Source organism: Falco cherrug, chromosome 6, assembly GCF_023634085.1.
Source record: "Falco cherrug isolate bFalChe1 chromosome 6, bFalChe1.pri, whole genome shotgun sequence".
In the NCBI taxonomy this organism is placed as follows: Eukaryota; Metazoa; Chordata; class Aves; order Falconiformes; family Falconidae; genus Falco; species Falco cherrug.
The window spans coordinates 46,475,287-46,496,015 of record NC_073702.1 but is presented as its reverse complement, the minus strand read 5'-3'; the positions used below and the strand labels follow the sequence as shown (position 1 = coordinate 46,496,015).

The window sequence follows — 20,729 nt, the reverse complement described above, 5'->3', positions numbered from 1 at the left end:
TTCTACCTGACCAATAAGTGTTTCATTCTGGAAAAATTCAGAGCTAGTCAGGACTCACTAAAGGAGAATATGAGGATCTAACATAGGAATTGGTGTTCATCCTTGTGTGTGTGTGGTATGTAGCCTAGAAATAGTCCCTCAGAGCTGATGTACACATTTCATTAGAGTTGGATTTGTCAGGAAATATAAAGAAATGAATTTTTCATAAGAAGCTGAAGTTTTTCAAAGCCATTTAGAGTCCCTTAAAAAAAAACCAAACCCAACAAACATGGAACAAAGACATTTAATTGTGTGTGTGTGAATGTAAATTAGTTCAGGCCTATAATGCCTCTGGAGATTGGCCCAGAAATTGAACAAGAAGGGTCTTCTCATCCAGTGACTTCAAGCTTTGATTGTATTTTGATAAAAAAAAAGATCTGGTGAGCTTCAATCAAGCCAGTCCATTTATCTTACTGAGAAAATCCTCCTCTCTTTATGAACACCACCTGAGTCAAGTGTCCAACAAAAATACATGTTTCTTCCACAGTTATTTGCTAACCAAGGAGCCAAAATCTCCTCAGTTATATGGAGAGTGCTGGTTTCTGCTGATCAGAGAGTAAACAGAGATTTATGCTGATGAATACAGTGTTCCTTCAAATAACAGAACAGTTTCCTCACCATAGGTTTTTTTTAAACCTTTTTTCAGCCTGTGCAACTTCACATATCTTTTCTTTTCTTCACTGTTGTTTTGGTTTGGGTTTTTTTGTTTGGTTTTTTTTTTTTTTTTTTAAAGTATAATTCTCATTACTTAATGCAATTTGTAACAAAATCTGAATTCCAATAGCTGACATGAAAGGTTAATTTGCTGAAAGGCAAGAAAGGTTGACATCTCAGCCTGCTATTGAGAGTTGTTATTCTTATGGCTATTGTTTTCACTGCTGTCTACTTACAATTATACAACAAACAGAGACATCCCATAAAATTAAATCACAGAATAATGTATTGACCTGTATTCTCTAAAACTACCCAAAAGACTTTGGTACAAGTCTGCATCTTTTTTTTTATAGATAGCTAGAGCTCTGTTTGGGTACAAGACTCTGCATACAAGGAGAAGGTTATATGATCTGTCTTATTGTGTGTAACGTATTTTGTAGTCTGTCATATGCTTTAAATTCGTCCCTTTTGTTCTTATTATCAAAAAATATCTTCCTGTTATTTTGCCAAACTTTTTTCTCCTTTGTTCCTGGCCAGGGTGGATATAAGTTTTTTTCTTTCAGGATCTGGTAGCTTATCAAGAAAACTGCAAGAAAGATTTATCACTGATTGAGAGAAATAGTCAGAGTATCCTGCAGCGTGTGGCTTCAAGTGAAGTGTTACAGCATTTCCATCAGTCAACATTTCAGAAGAAAGTTACACAAGTTCAGATTACTTTTCAGGTAATTATGCCATACTTGGTGCCTATTTTTGAGCTACCATAGAGAGCTCACCTCTTCGCTGACAAGTTATTAATTAAGGATTTTTTTATATTAGGTAGTAAGGGGACTGATGGTCACATACCCCATGCAGTTATTCAGAGGTGAGCCTGCCTTAGAGGACCCTGGGCTTTGAGGAGAACTTTCACATATCTCAGGCTCCTTTGGAACAAGGAACCTGAAATCCACTTGCTAGGGCTGCGCTGTTAATTTCTTCTGACTTTGTTACCTTGGCTAATTTTTTGCTCCTACTATATTCCCATACGTTCCCTTTCACACAAAGCATGGAAGATGGAGGTTACTGCAAATGCTACTATTCCTGGGCTTTGTATTTCCTCAGAAAATGCAGTGGATTGTGAATCTAGAAAGTTGCAAATATGTATGTGCTTTTGTCAATATAAAGGTGTGTACTTTCAGCTATAATTCCCCTTACCTGTAGAGCTCTATGTTGTTATTAGCCATATTGATGTTTTTGGGGCTGTTCAGCCAAAGTCTAGCCACACTCTAACATGAAATTAACCATTACCTTGGAGTCGGATCTCCAGATGTGGAGGTTCTGTTAGATTTGTTTTCAAGCTATTATCATTCATTACAAAACTATCTAAAATGAATTTTAAGCCACAGTAAAGAGCTGTCTCTGACAGGTGGATTTCAAAATGTATATTGTGTTTTGTGGGTTGTATTTAAAATCAGTGGGTTTTGATTTATGAAATTTTGAGTTAAGTTTAGCTTATAGAAACAGAAGCACATAATAGTAGCTTGGTAAATCTACTATGTTAAACATCAATTCTTCTGTTTCTATAAAGACGGATGATGATTTATCTGTTTTTGTGTTAGAAGATAAACTGATGAAACATGGCATAACCATACAAAATGTGGCATACTCGGAGTTAAAATATTTATGGATCTGGAAAGTGGCTTTTTCTCATATAAAGAATACATTCCTATATGATTCTACTATTATACACAATATTTTATCAGGAAGCTTTAAAAAGGCTTAGCAAGATGCTTCAGTTGAGAACTATGGATTTAGTTAGGTCACTGGGTAAAATCGTTACAATTTCTTACAATTCCTTACACTGGGTTTGCAATCAGTGAGGATGGTAAAGTGTACGGTTAGTAAGCAGTGTTGGAATTACCTTGCTGTAGGTGAACTAGTGAACTGTTCATTTCTCCTGGTAAATTTTGTTACTTGCTTATAGAATTATAACCACTGGATAACACGGTGCAGTGGGACAGACTATAAAGCAGAATAATGAAGAGTTGTGACTAAGTTTGCAAAGCAAGAGGATTCCAGAGTAGCAACTAAACCACAAAATTTACTGTCTGTCTTTTAAGCAGCTTTCTGCCTGGTTGCTTATCTGGCCTACTAGTGTGATAATTGTACAAACCTACTCCAGGCCAGAAGACCTGTAGCATGGAACTGGTCGGATCCATAGATCAAACCACCTTCATGTAGAGTCATGTAGAAGGAGGTAGTCTGCTATTAGGAAATGGCAAGCTTTTAGCCATACCAGGTGCTTTACATTTGAGAGCAGGTTTTTGGAAAAAAGCACTAACCAAATGGCAGAGGCATTCTGAAGGTAGCAGAGACATCTATATTAGATAGCTAGCCATTATTTGAATGAAGGATGACATTAGCACAAGCCTTAGTACAAGTACTAAAAAACAGGAAAATGGGAGCATGAAATGAAGAAGCACTTGTGAATGGCATATATATGAAAGAGTAACGCCAATCAAATGCATTTTTTTGTAAGATCATGGTAAAAGAGAGCAAATACAAATCAGTGAGAAAGTGCCAGCTCATTTTCTTTGCTTATAACTCAGAATATGGTCAGGAAAGCTGGTGACTGGAGAAAAAACATAGAAGCAAATAGCCGTTTGATGAAGAAATTTGAGGAGTCTAGAGCAGAACTGGAGAAGGTAATACAGATTGCCAATTGTTGCTTAAAAGAAAAAGGAAATCCTGAAGAACTTCTCAGGAAACATAGCGTGAGTAAATTCTCTGACCTTCCTCATGGAAATCTTTGAGTGCATGACATGCAAGTGAAAACCTACTTACTTTTAAAATTGATGTGGAGTTCTTTCACATATAAAAGTTACACAGATCAGGTCAAACTGATATTAAGATTGAAAAACAGAAAGGAAAAAAGGTCAACCCTCTTACTGATGAATGTAAGCAACCAGAAGGTGAAGAGAGAAGACCCCTTAGAAATTAGGGTCAGTTTTGCCAGTGGAACCATTGGGAGTGAGGACACTCCCAGTCTCACGCATCCACTGGGGTTTTTTTTTGGTTTTTTTTTTTTTTTTTTCAGGTCAATATCTGTGTCTGTATTATAACCATCATTTATGCATGTATCTTTAAAATGTATTCTTGCTACAATACCATTTTAGTGCACTGGCTGAGAATAAACTAATTTGCTGGACTTTAAATAGCTTAGAAATAGTTCTTTCTTTAGCACAAACTTCAGTTCTTCAATGCAGCAGAAGTAACCTTGAAAGTTACAGTGTTAGGCAGCTTCCTGTTGGCAGGTTACCATATCAGTAATCTGCTTCAACTTCTCACTTTCCACCTCAACTTCAGGAATTCTTTAACCAGTTGGATCAGAGAGTCCTAAATGCTTTTCTGAAAGCGTGTGATGAGCTTACTGACATCCTCCCAGAACAAGAGCAACACAACCTGCAGGAAGCTGTGAGAAAACTCCATAGACAGTGGAAGGTTAGTGACATTGAATGATGTCTCTGTAAATTCTCTTAACTTTGGAATGTTTCTGCGTGACCTATATGTGTGAAAAAAACCTAAAATAAAATAATTTTTTAAAATGTTGTATAATTTGGCTTCCTGTAGAATTGGAAAGAAAAATTTTACATTAGATACAGTTACACCTACAAACATGTTCTTGAAAAAGCCCTGTTAAGTGGTCAAAAGTCAAGAAATGTGAGAAATTAATCATGAAACCTTAATTTCTCACCCTACTTACAGCCATACCTGTGTGAAGAACTTTTGTTGATAATAGGTGCTAGCTTTTTTTACTTTATGCTGGTGTTGGATGATTGCAGTTTCTTTCCCAGCCTTAATAAAACAAATTTGTAAGAGATCAGGCTATCATTTTAAACTGTGTCTTCTGCCAAAGACCAAAAACTGAACAAATGTTCATAAGCTATGGAATTTTTTGCCTGCTATGGTGTATTGCAGGCCAGAGTTGGAGTGATGGATGAGTGGTTTCTCACTAGCACACAAACAGGAACCTCTGGAAGCAGTTGTGAATGTAGTTTCACTATTATTGTTTGCTTTATTATTTTATACAGAAAATATTTGGTATATCTTGCCAAGAATCGAGATGTCTCTTTAATGTGCCTTATACGTACATGTTCTGGTTCAAAGAACTTACAACCTTATGGTATATCTAAGACGTATTGGTAACAGAATTGTTTTATTTACTTAAATGAATATAGAGGAACCCCCATCTGTTCATGCATGTATATGCTTTATTTTCTATATTAGCAGTTTTTAGATAATTTGTTTGTATTAACTTCACGCTGAGGTAATGGAAGTAGTGTTTTATCTCTGTGCTTGTTTCTTGCTCCTATGGGTGTGTAGGATCTTCAAACAGAAGCCCCGTATCATTTGATCCACTTGAAGATTGAAGTACAGAAAAGCAAGTTCTTGGTCACAGTAGAGGAGTGCAAAGCTGAACTAGCTCGACAGAACAAGGTGCTGTCAAGAGAAGGCAATGAAAGGATGATCGAGGAACACATGGTATGAATTATATGCTACCACATGGGCATTTACAGACATACATTTTAATGTCAGTAATAAACAGAAGGTCTGACCAACTCTTAATCCACCAAACACTGTGCACAACTAAATCAGATCAGTCCTTGAGGCCTTTAACAAAAATTTTGATTTGAGCTTACTACAGTTTGTAACAAATATATAGATATGCTCTGTGATTTCTGCGAATTTGTATTTTTATTGAATTTTCTGCTTTGTCTCCTATCAGTTGTTCTTTGGTGACAAGGGACCTTACCATCTCTGTGAGAAAAGGCTACAACGCATTGAAGAACTGTGCCAAAAACTGCCAGTTTCTGATCCAGTGAGGGCTACATTGGAAAGCAGCCAACGAATCCTGAAGGAACTCAAATCCCAGATAGCCAGCACATACGTAAAGCTAACAGAGCACTCGGACACCTGGAAGGGCTATAAGAACAGGTGTCAGCTCAATTGCTAGCTGGGTCTCTTAGAGCCCTATGTGTGGCCACTCCTCTAAATGTCGTCACAGATCAGTACCACATAAATACTGTATTTTTAGCCTCAAGTAGAAAACTGTACTTTATGTAGTAATTACACAAGTTATAGTGGGGTTTTGAGTAGATTCTGTAATTTTTGGCTTAAATTTATGAGGTCATTTGGTGGCGGCAATTTTTGTCTGACTTATTTCCTTGTTTTGCATTATGTGATGTTTTATTTCAGATTTTCTGAATTGGAAAACTGGATTTTGTCAACAGAAAGAGAGCTAAGGAAGATAAAGGAAAGTGTCAATGATACTGCCAAATACAAGCAATGTAAAGCATCTGTGGGGGTGAGCCCTTGGCGTGTATTCTAACAAAGCGGTGGTCGTTGCTACTGGGACTCTGGATAAGACTTTACTCCAAAGTAGTGCAACTGTTTTACTATAGAGGTCATGGTAGCTCTGCTGATTCCTGGTATTCTTAAAAACATTTCCTGGAGAAAGTTCCACATGCAGCAAAGTGTGGCACATGTTCCTACTTTTAACAGTTTAAAGAATGGCATTTCCATTTACTTGTGTATTCAGAACATCCAGAATATAGAAATAAACAATAAATACTTGTGCCTCATCCTGTTGCATGCACAGTTAAAAGTGCTGCGCAAAGTGCAAAATTTTTGGACTGGGTTTTTTTGAAGGATCAGGTTACTCTCTTACATTTAGGGAAATTTCTGTAATAAGAATTCTCTTCTACAATAGTATAACAGTGGTGGCAAAGATATTCTACCATTCACTTTTGCATTGGTGACTGGTAAAAGAAGTGATAGAATAGTTGTGAAGACTGAGTTGTTTGGTTAAATCAGTTTTAGGCAATAATTTATTGTGTCACTTGGGACCTAGCTTGACCCCTTTCTTTTTTTTTATTTTATTTCACATACTAGGAGCAAAAATAGGAATGTCACATACTGTAGGAGTTTGTGTGAAAGTCAAGAGTATGTTATGAGGCTAACCATGCGGAGAAACATAGTTAGGATGACCTTGATAAAGGAGATAGACCTTCAGCTTAATGGGTGCTTCTGCTCCAAAAAGTCTAATTTACTTGTGCAGTTTCACTGCTGGTAACTTCTCATCAGCACTGGCACAAAGATATAAATGAACTACTGGATGAAAAGAAGAAAAAAAGAGCTATTTAAATAGGGGGGGAAATACATAAAACCTTGTATCACATGAAATTTTATGTTTGGGAAAGTCAGCATTTAAGATTTAAATGGCAACTAAGAAATTTGGTCAATATATGGAAAATATATACACAGCATCTACCTGTCTATCTGTAGGTAAAAATGTTCATTTGTGAGGAAAAAGTACACTACTACTTATTAAAGAACATTCTAGTAAGTAGTAGTGGAGTAAAGTCTGTGGAGGAAATGAAAAATCTAGCTGTTGACTAGAACACAATCTGATAGGGTATGCAAATAAATAGAAAATTACTACCTTTCTAGTGTTTCAAGATAAGGACAAAGGTAGTATGTTTACTAATCTTTGAACTGATGCCATAAATTCAACTCTTAATATTTTTTGTTTACTTGAATGCCACTCATTAATATTTTTTGTTTATTTGAAGAAAATATGTTTTGATTATTCCATAGGAAATTAGGAAGCATATTAACAAGCAAGGAGAAAATCACAGCTGGCTGAAATCTAGACTTGCTGTTTTGACTGCAGTATGTCCTGATTTGGAGGCCAGAGAGACAGAAGATGAGCTTTGTAAACTTTCCAGTGACTTCAGGGGACTCCTAGATTTACTGGCTGAGGTACAGTATGAGGACACAAGAACTGTTCATTTACAGTGTCATGATATGACATCAATCATGGCTTCACAAGCATAAGTTCCCTGCTGTGCTTTTTTAATTAAGCTGCAAACATTCAGCATCGGAGAAGTCATTTATACTCCTAGGTAGCAAGTCCTTGAGAGTAGCAGGCAAAAAATATTGACATTATTATAATGGCTCTTTTCCCTTTGCAGGATTGGAAGGTATTATGGTAAATGTTTCTGGAATCAAAATGTCAGTACTTTTAGAGGAAAAAGATAGTTTTCTAAAATTGGCTCGTAGTGAACATTGGCAAAACTGTGATGTACATCAGCTAATGGATGTAGAATTTGACTTTAATCTTCATGTATATAACTTTAATGCTGAAATAATAAAGGAACTACTGTGAGGTAGTTTCAGATCATTAAGGATATCTGTCGTGCACTGAATTTGCAGGAAAAGGCTGCAGTTCTCTGAGGTCTGAATGATAACAAGATACTGTAACTGCTGAAATCATGGGAAGTTTCTAATTCATAAGCAAAACATCTTAGAATCCACTGAACCCTTGAGTTCTGTGGGATCTCAGGCAACTTTCTGCTTCACAGTTTTCACAGTAAAAAGACCGGGAGAATCTTAGAACATCTTACACTTAGAAGGCTGAACAAATCCATTTGAAAGAAGATTTCAGGATAGAGAAAGAGTTCAGACTTCAAATTCCATTGTTAATGTTGATTCTTGTGGAGGCCTTGTAGGTGTTACAAATGTATAAGAGTTCCATGTATTTATTGAGACTTTCATGGTGTGAAAACTGGAAAGTTGGGGCAACCAATTTTCTCATTTCCAAGAGACTGCAAAAAATGTAAGATCCTGTATTTTTTGTGTGAGGGTGTGTGTGTGTGTGGGAGGGGGTTGTGGGGGTGTGTATGTGTGTATGTTAAAGTACTTTAGCTTTTTGTTTCCTCAAAAGGTCAGAACTAAGAGGAGCACAAGTTCATGAAGGTAAAAAAAGAGCTAGAATCTAAACTTGTTTTGAATCTAAAGGCATGATCTAACTGGCACTTTATACTACAGCTAAGAGACTGCTGGTTCTTAAAAGTCTGAATACCCTTTACAGCTAAATTTACAGCTTGTTAATCAGATCAATGAGACTGTTTAGACAAGGACTGATGCTGGGTATTTCCAGAGTTCAGCAATGTTTTTTGGAGAGTAAAGATTAAACATTTATGTAAAAGGAAAGAGAATGGCTTGAATCTGAATGACCCTCCAAAGTATGGATTGGAATGAAAGAAGGGAAGGGAGGAAGAAAGGGGTTTCTTAGTTCTAGGATACTTTATGATTAAAACCTTAAAACACAGGAACTGTCTGGGAAATCAGCTGCAAGTAGTTAGCTGAATCATGCAAAGAGGGAAGAACTTTTGATATGCTGAATATATATATATTTATAAAATCCTGAAAACTTGAGACTGGATATTGCACCACATGCATATTGTGGTCCATAAACCCAGGTAACAAGGCATTTTAATATATTTGTGATTCACCAGGGCGTTATTCTGGAAGGTCCAAAATGTAGCAAGATTTTTTGTGAGGTGAGCAGCACAGGTGTTTCAGAATCTAAGTCAGCTTGCAAGGGTGAGGAAGCATGTATTTTCTAAGTGATCACCAATAAGTGGCTGTCACAGCTATTTACCATATGGCAATGTAATAGGGATTATGTCACTTGGTCTCCTTGGTCACATTTTAAGCCTACAGTCACTCTTTCAATGTAAAATTAAAGGTGTTGGGAATGCTGCAGACAAGTGTGCTTTGGATTTAGGCAATTTACTATATTTTTTGAAAAAATATTTCAAATATAAATGTGCCCTTAAAATACAGATGTGCCTTTCAACATGCAATACTTAAGGGTATCTGTAATTGTAGATTGAAAAGACTTTAGGCACTATTGGAGACTGTGTCCAGTACAAAGAAGAAGTTAAAAGTGCAATTGAAGAGTTAATCATCAGCTCTAAAGAAGCCCAAACAGAGGCTGAAAGGATCCTGGATACAGAAAGCTTATTACAAGCCCAGCAACTACTACTTCATCATCAGGTAGGGCAGTTACTCATGTCCATACCGGAATTTTTTTTTAAGGTAGAATTCATGTAATTACAAAATTTTGTTATGTCCATTAGCATAACTCTTTATATTTAAATTTGAAAGAGTTCTAAAGAAAGCATTTTCATATGGCCTAGTATTGATTTCTTATAATGAAAAAAGTACTTAGTATTTTTTAAATGTTAATCCCCATAGATGAGCTTGTTTTCCAACTTTTATTGAATAACATTTTATTTCACATGGGGTTTTGGGGCACAGAACACCTGAAAAACAAGCTTCATTTACTTGAAATTTTGGGTAAGTGTACTCTGCAAATGTGTAGTCTCTCTTTTTTACCTTTATAAAGTTTCTGTGTCAGATTTGATCATGGTAATTTGGGGTTGATCCTGCTTTTGGAAATTTCTCGACTTCAGCATCTTTGATGTGGCCCCAACTCTAAATGAGGGAAGGGAGGTGTACTTCTAGCCTCATCTCCTCCTCTAGGTAGCTACCATGGTGACAGACGGGCCTCCGTTCTGTATGCATAGAACAGGAGGCTTTTTGTGCACTGATACTAGATCAAAACATCTACAGGCTATAGTAATAATAAATCATACGGTTTGCATACAGCAAGAATCATGTTTTTTAAGGCCTAATGTGGGAAATTAACTTTGAGGCCTGCTCAAAGTTAATAAGAATAATTTACTGTCAGTGTTTGGGCATTATAGAAGTATTTTATATTAACATCTATTTCTCTAAGGTCAGACATGTCTTACTCTCTGACCAGGCACTATGTCTTACCCATGTCTTATCTAAACTCTTTTATGTTTGTATAATCTATTATATGTGTTAAGGTTTGTTTTTGTTCTTTCAATACTCCACATTCTTTATCTGTCGTAGGAGAAATAATAGGTATAGTTAATTCATAGAGTTCTCAGGCTCTTCTTTTGACGCGGAGTCTATTAAGGTAAAAACAGACTTTGACAAACACCTGAAGGTACCCAGAGTAGAATTGAGCAGGGAGCTATGAGCATGCATAGCAGGGCTGACAATGGGTCAGGCATGTCAGGAAAGGAGAAGTAGTGTAGTCTTAGGAGTTTCTGGTAGTGCTACACAGCAAAATGCATCAAGGAATGAGTTACGCAACTAGACCACCCCTCTAATGAAGGCTGGTACTTTACTTTGATCAATCTGAGGCTCCAGCCTGTGCCTCAGAGAGCACAGAGCAGACCTGGATGCTTCCAGGCAGTCAGGAGGAATGCATGCACCTGTGGCTACTCCTGCAGTTGCTCACTTGTTGCGGCTTCTCTTTCTGAAATATTGCTTTGGATAAATGGCTGTACTGTCACTCTTTTCTCTCTCATTTGTATGCCACAAAAGGTGTGTACACATATAATTGATGAGTAAATGAAACTCTCAAGCATATTTGCCACAGTCTATCCCTTTATCTGTTACTCTCATTGCATAACCCTGCAAAAGCAGAAAGTGGTTTCCTTGTACCAGTTTCCCAGAGGAGCTAAAAAGTCTAATCATTCCTGCTGGATAAATTTTTTAGCAAAGGACAAGGAGACTCCATGCAAAGAGGCAAGATGTGCAACAGCAGATTTCCCAAGCTAAACGGTTGCAGATTGAGGGTGGATTGCCCAGCTCAGTGCAAGAGGATTTACAAAACTTGGAAGGAACATTAGAAAACATGCAGCAGACTATGGAGAAACGTGAAGAGCAACTGCAGGTGGGTCCTTTGCAAGTAGAAATAAAAACCTGTACTACTGTGGGTTTTTTATTCTTAAACCTAGCAAACCCCCTATTTTTTTAATGTGAAAGTCTGAACTAACTTTCTTACCTCTGAATCTTAGTCCTCAGGGTTTTAATTATCAGTACCTCCATGAAAACTTTTTGAAGCTGCTGGATACCTCTTAATTAATAAAGAAGCAGCATTTTGTTTGAAAGTGTTTAGAAGTCCCAACTATTCAGTCATAATAAATACTTTAAATAATTTATCTGTGAATTCATGATGATACTGCCTTTTAATTAAGAGTCCTTAGGCTGGACATTTAGATTAATAGCACCTGATGTTGTACAAATATAATCCTCACAATTACTGTTTGAAATACATGCTGTCATCCTAAATTTAAAGAAGGAAGTAAAAAGTCACAGAGAAATAAAATGGATTACCCCAGGTTATGTAACTAGTCACTGACTGAACTGGGATTAGGATTTATAGCTTCTTGCACTGATATCTGAGTTGTACTTTACATTTCTCTAAGAAGAATGTTAATTCAGCTGTCCACTATTCCACAGAAATGTTAGCTCATCAGAACTATTTCACATGACAAAACACAAGATGAAAAAAAATACTTGATTAAGCTCAACTAACTTCTTAATGTAAAAACTTATTCTTGGAACCAATTTTTTTCTAAGGAATCCCATATATGGTGTCTTAATTTGGGCTTTGCTTTAATTCAGAATCAAGAAAATATTTGTTCATACTGTCATAATTCTTGTGACTGGTAATTAAATGCTGCATGTTAATCAAAATTCTACATTATCAGAAAAGAACAAATAGATTCCTCTGTATGTGTTTCCTATAAGTAGGGATTTTCTTCTAACATTTTACTGTAATTTATTTCATTAAAGAACTTGAAAATCCTTTTGGATATTGTTGACTACCTGTCACCATAAGCATAAGTATCTGCATTTATTACTTCAGACTTCTTACAGGACATTCAAATACAAGATTTAAATATTGCTGGCACCTTAGAGAACAGTGCTTTTTTACATAGCGCAGTGCAAATGAGTGAAAATTCAAGGAAAATTTTCTTTTATTGGCTTCAGAACAGCTTCATCTTCAAGTAGATGGCATTTCAGGAGGAATTGTTTAATGTCAGGTCTTTCTCTGTTTTCTTTCTTCGGTAATTTACAATGAAATTATTTTTCTCCCCTTTGATCTTTTTGTCTTTGTATTTCTGTTTTGGGTTTGTTTGTTTGTTTGTTTTATAGGTCACAATAAATAAATGGGAGCAGTTTGAAAAGGACAAAGAAACAGTAGTAAAATATCTCAAGCAAGCAAGCTCTGCACTTGAACGTATCTTAAACTTTAGCAGTTTAGAGAGCCTCTCCTCAGAACTGGGTCAGACAAAGGTATTCACTGTGTGAAATACAGGAACTGAGGTATCCTTCTGCCTTGCTTGTTAAATGGAGTGAGCGTATTGCCTTCAATCTTTGCATGGTTTCTCATTAATGCCAGTGGAAATTGCGTATACAGATTAGAAACTGCATAAACTGTTCAGAGCTAAAAAGTTACTTTATGAAAAAAATCATGAAGAATTACTCAAAATCTGCATCTGAAGCACATGTATGGAAGTTAAAATGATGTTGAGGACTTCCCATTTTATCCTATATACTAGTAAGCTAAACAGTGTCAAGCACTAGCATGTCAACATCAACAGTGTGTTCTTTGCCAAGGTTATGTGGGCTGTGCCAATTAGCAATCTTTTAGCCCTGAGGAGAAAAAGGAGAGAATCCTACAACATGGAAATAAGCCATAAAATGCCACTTGCCCTTAGTAACAGTGAATTATCCCAGCCCATTTTATTTACTAATATATATATATTTTATATATATATACACACTAATATATATTCACAAGTGATTGGATTGCTTTTCACACATTTTTTACCCTTTGATGAATCTGATACTAAATTATACATATCTTGGTTATGCTCAGCATCCATTGTTCTGGTGTGTGAGTTTAATGCTTGTGAGAGAAGGTAGTTGCTAAACAAAGTGGTATTACAAGCTGGGAAATACTGCAAAATCCTTTCTGTAAAGCATAGGATCTAAAGATTAAATAAAGATGCATATAATCTTCTACGGTTCACAGATATATTTCTTGAAGAGCTATAGAATAAATTTTGATTGGCTGAGTTAAAAACTTTCAGACATAAGAGTTTCCCTTGCTAAATTTTATTCAAGCTAGTTTGCTTAAATGAACGTTTCTTAAGTGCTACATAAAACCAACTTTCTTCAGGGATTGTTTTTATGTATTTACACATTCAAAATATACCTGTAGGACACAGATACTTTTTCCAACCACAGACATTGAAGAAAAATACTTTTTGTGTAAATATGTGAAATTGTTTATATTGAATTAATGTGGCTTGCATCCTTACAGGAACTTTCTAAACAGACTGAAGCAATGGCAGTGCAGGCTGAGAATTTGGTGAAGAATTCTTCTGAGATACAGCTTGGTTCAAAGAACAAGCAATCCCTTCAGCAGCAGGCAAAATCAATCCAAGAACAAGTCAAAAAAGTGGAAGTTTCTCTTGAAGAAGAGTATGTTCTTAACAAGTCCTAATATTTATCCTCCACTATAAGATTGTATTCAGATTTCTAGAATACCTTGTCAGCATTTTGTGTTGTCTCATCAGCTTCGTCATTTCCAGCTTGCAGTGGCATATTAACCAGGTTATAGTACCAAATATGTCAAAAAAGTGTGTGCAAATAAACAAAATCTTTTCTAATAATATTAGTTCATAAACCCACTGTTAGGTACATTTAATGTGTTTAATCCCCAGTATTGTGAAGAAACAATAATTAACTCATTCTTGACGTACTAGACTCTTTTAGAAAGAAAAATCTCAGTGCAAGTATGAGAACAGCACATTTACCATATTTGACTCCATTTTCAGTATTCAGCTTTCTCCATAGGATTGTCAAGAAGTGCCTTCATGTTAGCTGAATGCCCAGATTTTATTTCATGGGCAATATCAAAAGCTGCTTCTGCTGCTGAAAAAAAAAAAAAAAGGCATCATTTGCCAAATTTTGTTTAAAAGTTGAAAGTTCAAACTCCAAGACAATGTTGTTAAATCCTGTATATATTTGTAGCATTTTGTATTTGTAAAAATTTCATCCCTTTTCTTAAGTGAATTCAGTTATTGAACTCAAGTTGCTCAACTTCAACTGTTGCTATTCTCATTTTACCTATATACACATACATTTGTATGTGTGTATGAAATCAGTACTTTTGCATTTATTAGATCTGATACATGTCATGGATATATGTACCAATTGTATGTTGTCTTGTTGGAATTACTATGTAGTATAATTTGCTTTTTAAGTTTGAATATGAGCAAAGGGTAATGCCCACATTTTTTGGTTTGGTTTTTTTTTTTCCCCTATTGACCATTGTCATGCTAATCTGACTTTAATTTGGTGCCATTTTCTTCCTTATGTAAAAGAACAGTTGTAAACCAGAATAACTAGCCTGTGCAGCAGATGTAACTTTCTGATTATTGACAGTCTAATCGTTATACATAACAACACTTCCTCCAATATGAAGTATTAAAATGATTTGCAAAGTCTACCATATCTTACTGAATACTTTACACTTCATTATTGCCAAAATTAGAGAGAAAACTAGTGTTATTTTTCAATTTAAGAAATTCATCTTTCCTGCAATGAATATTCACTTTTTAAATAATGTATATTTCTAAATTAAAGCCATCACTGATAATCCCTTTCAATGCAGATATGAAATAGGTTTTAGATGAATGTGTGGATTATACAGAACATCTGTGGTACTGTGACAGATAATAAAAAAAATAATTTCTGCAAAACATGCAAATATACACAACTGTCTATAGTGAATCTACAGAACATATAATAAGTGTGTAAGGGTTATGATGTAACTCGCACCATCAATATAAATCTTTACTGAGTAATTTAAAGTGAAGGTATTCCAAATGCATATGGTACACACTATGCCAATGAACAGGAAAGGGAAAGAAAAGTTTGAGCAGCTTTCCATAGTTAACTACAGAGCAAACAGCCCATCTGTTTTCTGAGGAGATCATGCGTAGCTGTGCAGTGTCTTTGGGACTATATCATTTACAGTCTGCGTCTTTCTTACATCTGTAAGGAAGGCAGATACAAAGGTGAAGGATTTTCAGCTGTTGTGCCACTGATTTGGTCCTTTGATTCTGATTTCCAGCCATATTATCTTGGGCTGGACTTGAGTGAAATAGTTTTGCACTTTATTTTCCTACAAATAATGAATTTGAATTTACTCATCAGTAAATGGCTGTTGGCATTCCTATTTTTTTAAAAAAAAATGAAAATAAATAAGAAAGAATCAAAAAGGCCAATTTTTACATTTTTAGACTACATCTTTTCTTAAAGAAAAGCTTCATCTAGCTTTAATGAGGTAGAAAAAAAGAAATTAAACCAAAAACTTTTTAACATGGAATGGTTTTTAAGGCTATATTTAAAAGGAATATGTATTTTGGAATTTTGTAACATTCAAACTTTTCTGATGAAATTGTTATATATTAAGTGAAACAGAAAATGCATGTTTTGCAAGCTGTGTGTAGGGCCTATATTAGCACTGGTTTCTTCACAGTGATTTGAAAGGAACAGAAACTTGTATATTGAAAGTTAATGCTGTTAAGCCTTATAAGGGCCTTAGACTTCTTGTGATGAAAAAAAGGTGCTTTGTTTGCTATCCAAGATACAGGAAAATCAATCATATCCTGTCTCTATTTAACATTACCTATAACAGCTGTTTCAAAGAATATTAATCTATTAACTTTGAGGTAGTTGAGTTATATCTGTTGTTGATTCTTTGGCTTAATATGAAATCGTTGCCTCAGGAAACACAAACTTTCTATAAAATGGGAAGATTGCTGTTATAGAAAAACCAAGTTTAATAAAGCAGTCAAGCATTGATGACTATGTACATACACAATACACTGGTTTTAATCATTCTGTTCTAGTGACTAGATAACTAACATCTGTGCACTCAGTTATCTCAACTTTCAGATATGTGATACAATCATAATTCCATATTATTTCCTAGAAATCATGTTTATGTTACTTTTCCATTCTCTTCCTGGTAGATGAGATTCTTGATGTCTAACTGATGAATTTAGCTGTACTCTGTTTCACCTCTTGGTGTCCCCACCATGGCTAATATAACTGTTTCACTTTGGGTGCACAGTCTAAGAGAGAACAGAGTTTGAATTTAGGTGCACAACTGGGTCCTGTAAAACCGGGAGTTTTTAAAATGACCCTCCTGTAGATTACATTACGTTTTTATTCTAGCAAGAATATAGGCAGCTTCATTATATTAAACTGTTTATTCTCTCTAATTAATTTGGTTAATTTTAGTATTAAAAGCATGGAAATGGTGAGAAACAAGTGGGATCATTTTGGCAATAATTTTGAAGCTCTGTCCATCTGGATAGCTGAACAAGAGAAAGAACTGGAAATTTTGGAAACATCATCATCTCCTTTGGACATACAGATCAGCCAAATCAAGGTGATTAGTTCTTGTTATGTTTAGCATTAAAAGCCCATTTATCTGTCATTTTGCTAGAGGCCAAATTGGAGAACACACATTTTACATGTTTCAGAACTACCATGATGTAATGATGGCACAATTTGTACATGAATATACCAAGCAGTAAGGTTTAACATAAACTAAAGGAAAATTCTAACAGACTGCCTTCTCTTTTAGTGTTTAATTTAGATATATGGAGCCTCTGTGTGTATGGTTAAAAATTTTATTTAATTTATACTCATTATTTTTTGAGTAATCTAAACTGTTGTACAAAATAGCTACATAAATATAACGTGTATAAAGCTTTTTTATTTTAAAACATACATCAGCTAGTGGTTATAGAGCTTTATTTCAATCTCACAAGTTAAAGTTATAACTTGATTTATGTATCTATTATGCTGAAATAATAAAGGAACTATTGCTTTTGGTAGCTTGCAAATCTACATACCATTTATTGCTATTATAATTACACTCCCTTAAATTCTGTGTACATTCCTGTACATACATACTGTTTAGTTTCTTTATTGCTAACTTAGGTGCATATTGTGTCCAAGCATTGTATTTCAAGGGCTGACTTCATATCCTCCCACAAATGAACATGTACCTTCTCTGACATTGTATGTTTCTAAGGGGATAGAGTTTTTCAATATGCTGTACACACTGTCGTTGTCTTTATTCTGTGACCTACTTGCTCCAGAAAATGCACAGGTGTGCAGCTGCTTGCAGTCATGGACCAGTTTGACATGAAATATTTCCAAAGGATCCCATAAGACACTTGTTTCAAGTGACAGAAATAGTTTATCAGCAGATTTTCCTGTTCTTAATTTGATCACAACTTTATATACAACAAATAAATCTCTTGATCTCATCATTGAAGAATAAAGCAATACTTGAATTCTTGCTTGATCACTACAGCGATTCAGAAACAATTACCTTGTGAAATAATATATATGCACTTACTCCAAGAGCATACTTTGTTGTGTTTTCTTGCTTTTCAGTAGTTAGTGGATAGGATTCCAATGTTTAAGACAGATAGTAAGTGCATCAAGTGATATTAGTATTGCATTACTTTGTGACAGTTCTTGCTGTCTAAATGGAGCCTACTTAAGCCCCACTGGCCCATTCAGGCCAATTTCCCAGAAAGGCTGGTGTTCCTTGCTCTATATGCAGATAAGCAGTAATTTTCACACTGCCTTGCAAGTTTCTGAAAATTCCACCATAATTCTTCCTCATTTATACATCATAAAAGAAAGAAAATGGTCAGCAGGTAATGTTTATAAGTGTCTGAGTGAACAGTCATAAAGCAGAGAAAATCTTCCAGATAAGGCCTAGGGTACATCATTGTAACTCAGGTGAACAAATGAGTTTTATGAAACTGTGATACATGAAATGAGTCACCTAACCTCCAATGCACGGACACAGCTGGAAGCATTCTTCAGCAGCATTGCTTTGTGCCTCATTTTGAAGAATTTGTTATGTTTTGTTCTAAGTTTCCTGATGAGTTACTCTGTGCCACAATGCTAATCAGCATATTTAGTTCATAATTTCTAGTACAATGTATTAGTAAGAAAAAATAACATGAGGCAAATGAATTAAAAATAGTGTGTTCCCTAATACCTTTGGCTGACCAGGTAAAAAACCTGGGGTCAGCTGAATGTAATTATCATACACAGTAATGATAAAATTCTTTTGGTGACTGACTGCAAAACCCCAGTGACTTCAGCAGAGCCAGATTTTCACCTACTCATTTCTCCGAAATTCCTGGCGGAACAAAATGACAGTTATCACAAGTAGTTACCATTGGTGGCAAACTTGGTGAGAGTCTGAAGGCCTCAATTATCCACCTTCTTTTATGTAACTGGGTGGATTTAACGGAATAGCGTGGGAGTAAAAAAGCGCTGTCTCATTTGTATCAGCTGCATTGTTAGATAATTTCAGCTTCAGGGCTGCAAATCCAGTATTTTTTCTCAGCACCGTATTCTCATGCAAAAAAGATATTTCATAATCCAAATTAATTCAGAATATATTGCATAAAGGCACATTATAAATGCTTACAGCACATTTTTTTCTGTGCTGTCACACTGCTAATTCTAGACTCAATGTTGCAGTAAGCCACTCCTGAGCTTCATAATGGCTAGAAAGACACCGTATTTTTATCACAATTACAGCAGAAGATGGGCACTTTCTATGCTTTTGAAAGTGTATTTTCAGGAAGGATTTTGGTTCATTTCATATACATACATTTCTTGACATTTTTAGATCTGTGAATGCTATTGCATTTCAATTCCAACGAGTGCTCTTGGCTCTTTCAGTTCCCTCCCAATTATTGTTTTTTGCTGCTTTTCAGAATTCCATAGACATGCTGCATCAGCAGAAATTAAAATAATTCTGTTGTGAAAAAAGTCTTTTTATAAGTTCCCTGGTGCTTAATGAATAAATAGCCACTGAATGTGAAACACCAGAAGTTTCTGTCTTGGGTGTTGTAGCTTTCAGGTTTGCCTCTAATTTGCAATAAAAACAAGTGCAAAATAATATGAGACAGCTGCTGTCATGCAGCTGATGAAATACAGCAAGTGCTACTTTGTCTTTGTGCCTTTAGTAATTGACATAGAAGAGAGATGAAAAGTACTAAAGGCCTTTATCACCCTCGTTTCATGGTTTCCTGTTTATACGGTTATGTGGTTCTGTATTTAATCCTCTGCCTGAGGGCACACTCACCTACCTCATATTATAATTTAATTTATTCTCTTTTATACCATGGAATTTTAAATTAGAAAATGAAAATGATCTCTATAGGTTTCCAAATCATAGCAGGTTTTATTTTGTAAGTGCTTGAAAGCTTACTAAACATAAGTAATCAACTGTTAGGGTTCTGCTCCTTAATAGTATCTTTTTTCAGTTATACACTAATTTTTTTTTCATCTTGTATTTATTTTGAATCTTTAAGAGAATTGTGTATTAATTTGTTGTGAAGTAGGAGAGGCTAAAATACGAGCCATCTTGTCTTCTTACAAAAATACATACCTCAGCCAATTCTAATTGCTCTCCATAGACTGTTTTTAGCGCAAGCTGTTTCTTAAACATTTTCCAGTACTAATTTCAAGAAGAAAAAGGGAATTTACAGGGCATATTAAAAACTTTTGTAACTAATTATTGCAAGTGGTCAATGAACTGTCCTCTTACTTTTTAAATGAAGAATATTAGTAGCTCAGGTAAAAAAAAAAAGAGAGTAGGAAGTATTATTCTGAAAATTAAAAATATTGTGCTTCTTTATTTACTATCACTTTACATTTTAGGTTATTAACAATGAAATAGATGGTAAGATAACTGGAATCTCAAAACTAGAAGAGGAAGCAGAGTCTTTTTCCTCGTTTGTTACCTCTGGAGAATGTGCACATATTAAAGCCAAATTGACTCAGGTCAAAAGGTATTGGGAAGAGTTAAGAGATCATGCACAGAGGCTGGAAGGAACGGTCACGGGGAATGCGTCAGCACAGCAGAAATATGAAGAAAGTCTTAAACAGGTAGACAATGCAAAATCTAATGGATTGTTTGCAATTTATAGGAATACTCTGTTTTTCCAAAATTGAATATAAAAACCATATTATAATAGGATGGACTAGAATATATTAGTATATTTGTAAGGTAATTGCAAGACCTCTGTATGTAAACTTGTGCTTTGAATGACTTAAAAGGCAGGTTCATGAAGACACTAAAATATACACACTCAAAAATTTATGCTGTCTTTTAGAAAACCTAAGTGGTTCTCCTGGATATTGCACTAAGAAACCACATCCATACTTCTTATAAACATTTCAACTTTAATTTTGCA

At 35.2% G+C, this 20,729-nt stretch overlaps 1 protein-coding gene across 15 annotated transcripts in view; it reads left to right on the top strand.

Moving 5' to 3' along the window:
• SYNE1 (spectrin repeat containing nuclear envelope protein 1) overlaps positions 1–20,729 on the top strand; it is a 316,896-nt gene that overhangs the window by 103,768 nt on the left and 192,399 nt on the right. For 14 of the 15 annotated variants that reach the window (XM_055714587.1, XM_055714586.1, XM_055714589.1 and 11 more), the window contains 13 exons: positions 1,257–1,415; positions 3,279–3,443; positions 4,036–4,170; positions 5,053–5,211; positions 5,456–5,664; positions 5,926–6,034; positions 7,327–7,491; positions 9,406–9,573; positions 11,114–11,290; positions 12,559–12,699; positions 13,733–13,893; positions 16,726–16,876; positions 20,194–20,421. In XM_055714587.1, the coding sequence (XP_055570562.1) occupies positions 1,257–1,415; positions 3,279–3,443; positions 4,036–4,170; positions 5,053–5,211; positions 5,456–5,664; positions 5,926–6,034; positions 7,327–7,491; positions 9,406–9,573; positions 11,114–11,290; positions 12,559–12,699; positions 13,733–13,893; positions 16,726–16,876; positions 20,194–20,421 (2,127 nt within the window). The remainder of the gene's footprint in view (positions 1–1,256; positions 1,416–3,278; positions 3,444–4,035; positions 4,171–5,052; positions 5,212–5,455; positions 5,665–5,925; positions 6,035–7,326; positions 7,492–9,405; positions 9,574–11,113; positions 11,291–12,558; positions 12,700–13,732; positions 13,894–16,725; positions 16,877–20,193; positions 20,422–20,729) is intronic. The other variant, XM_055714585.1, reaches the window with a different exon arrangement.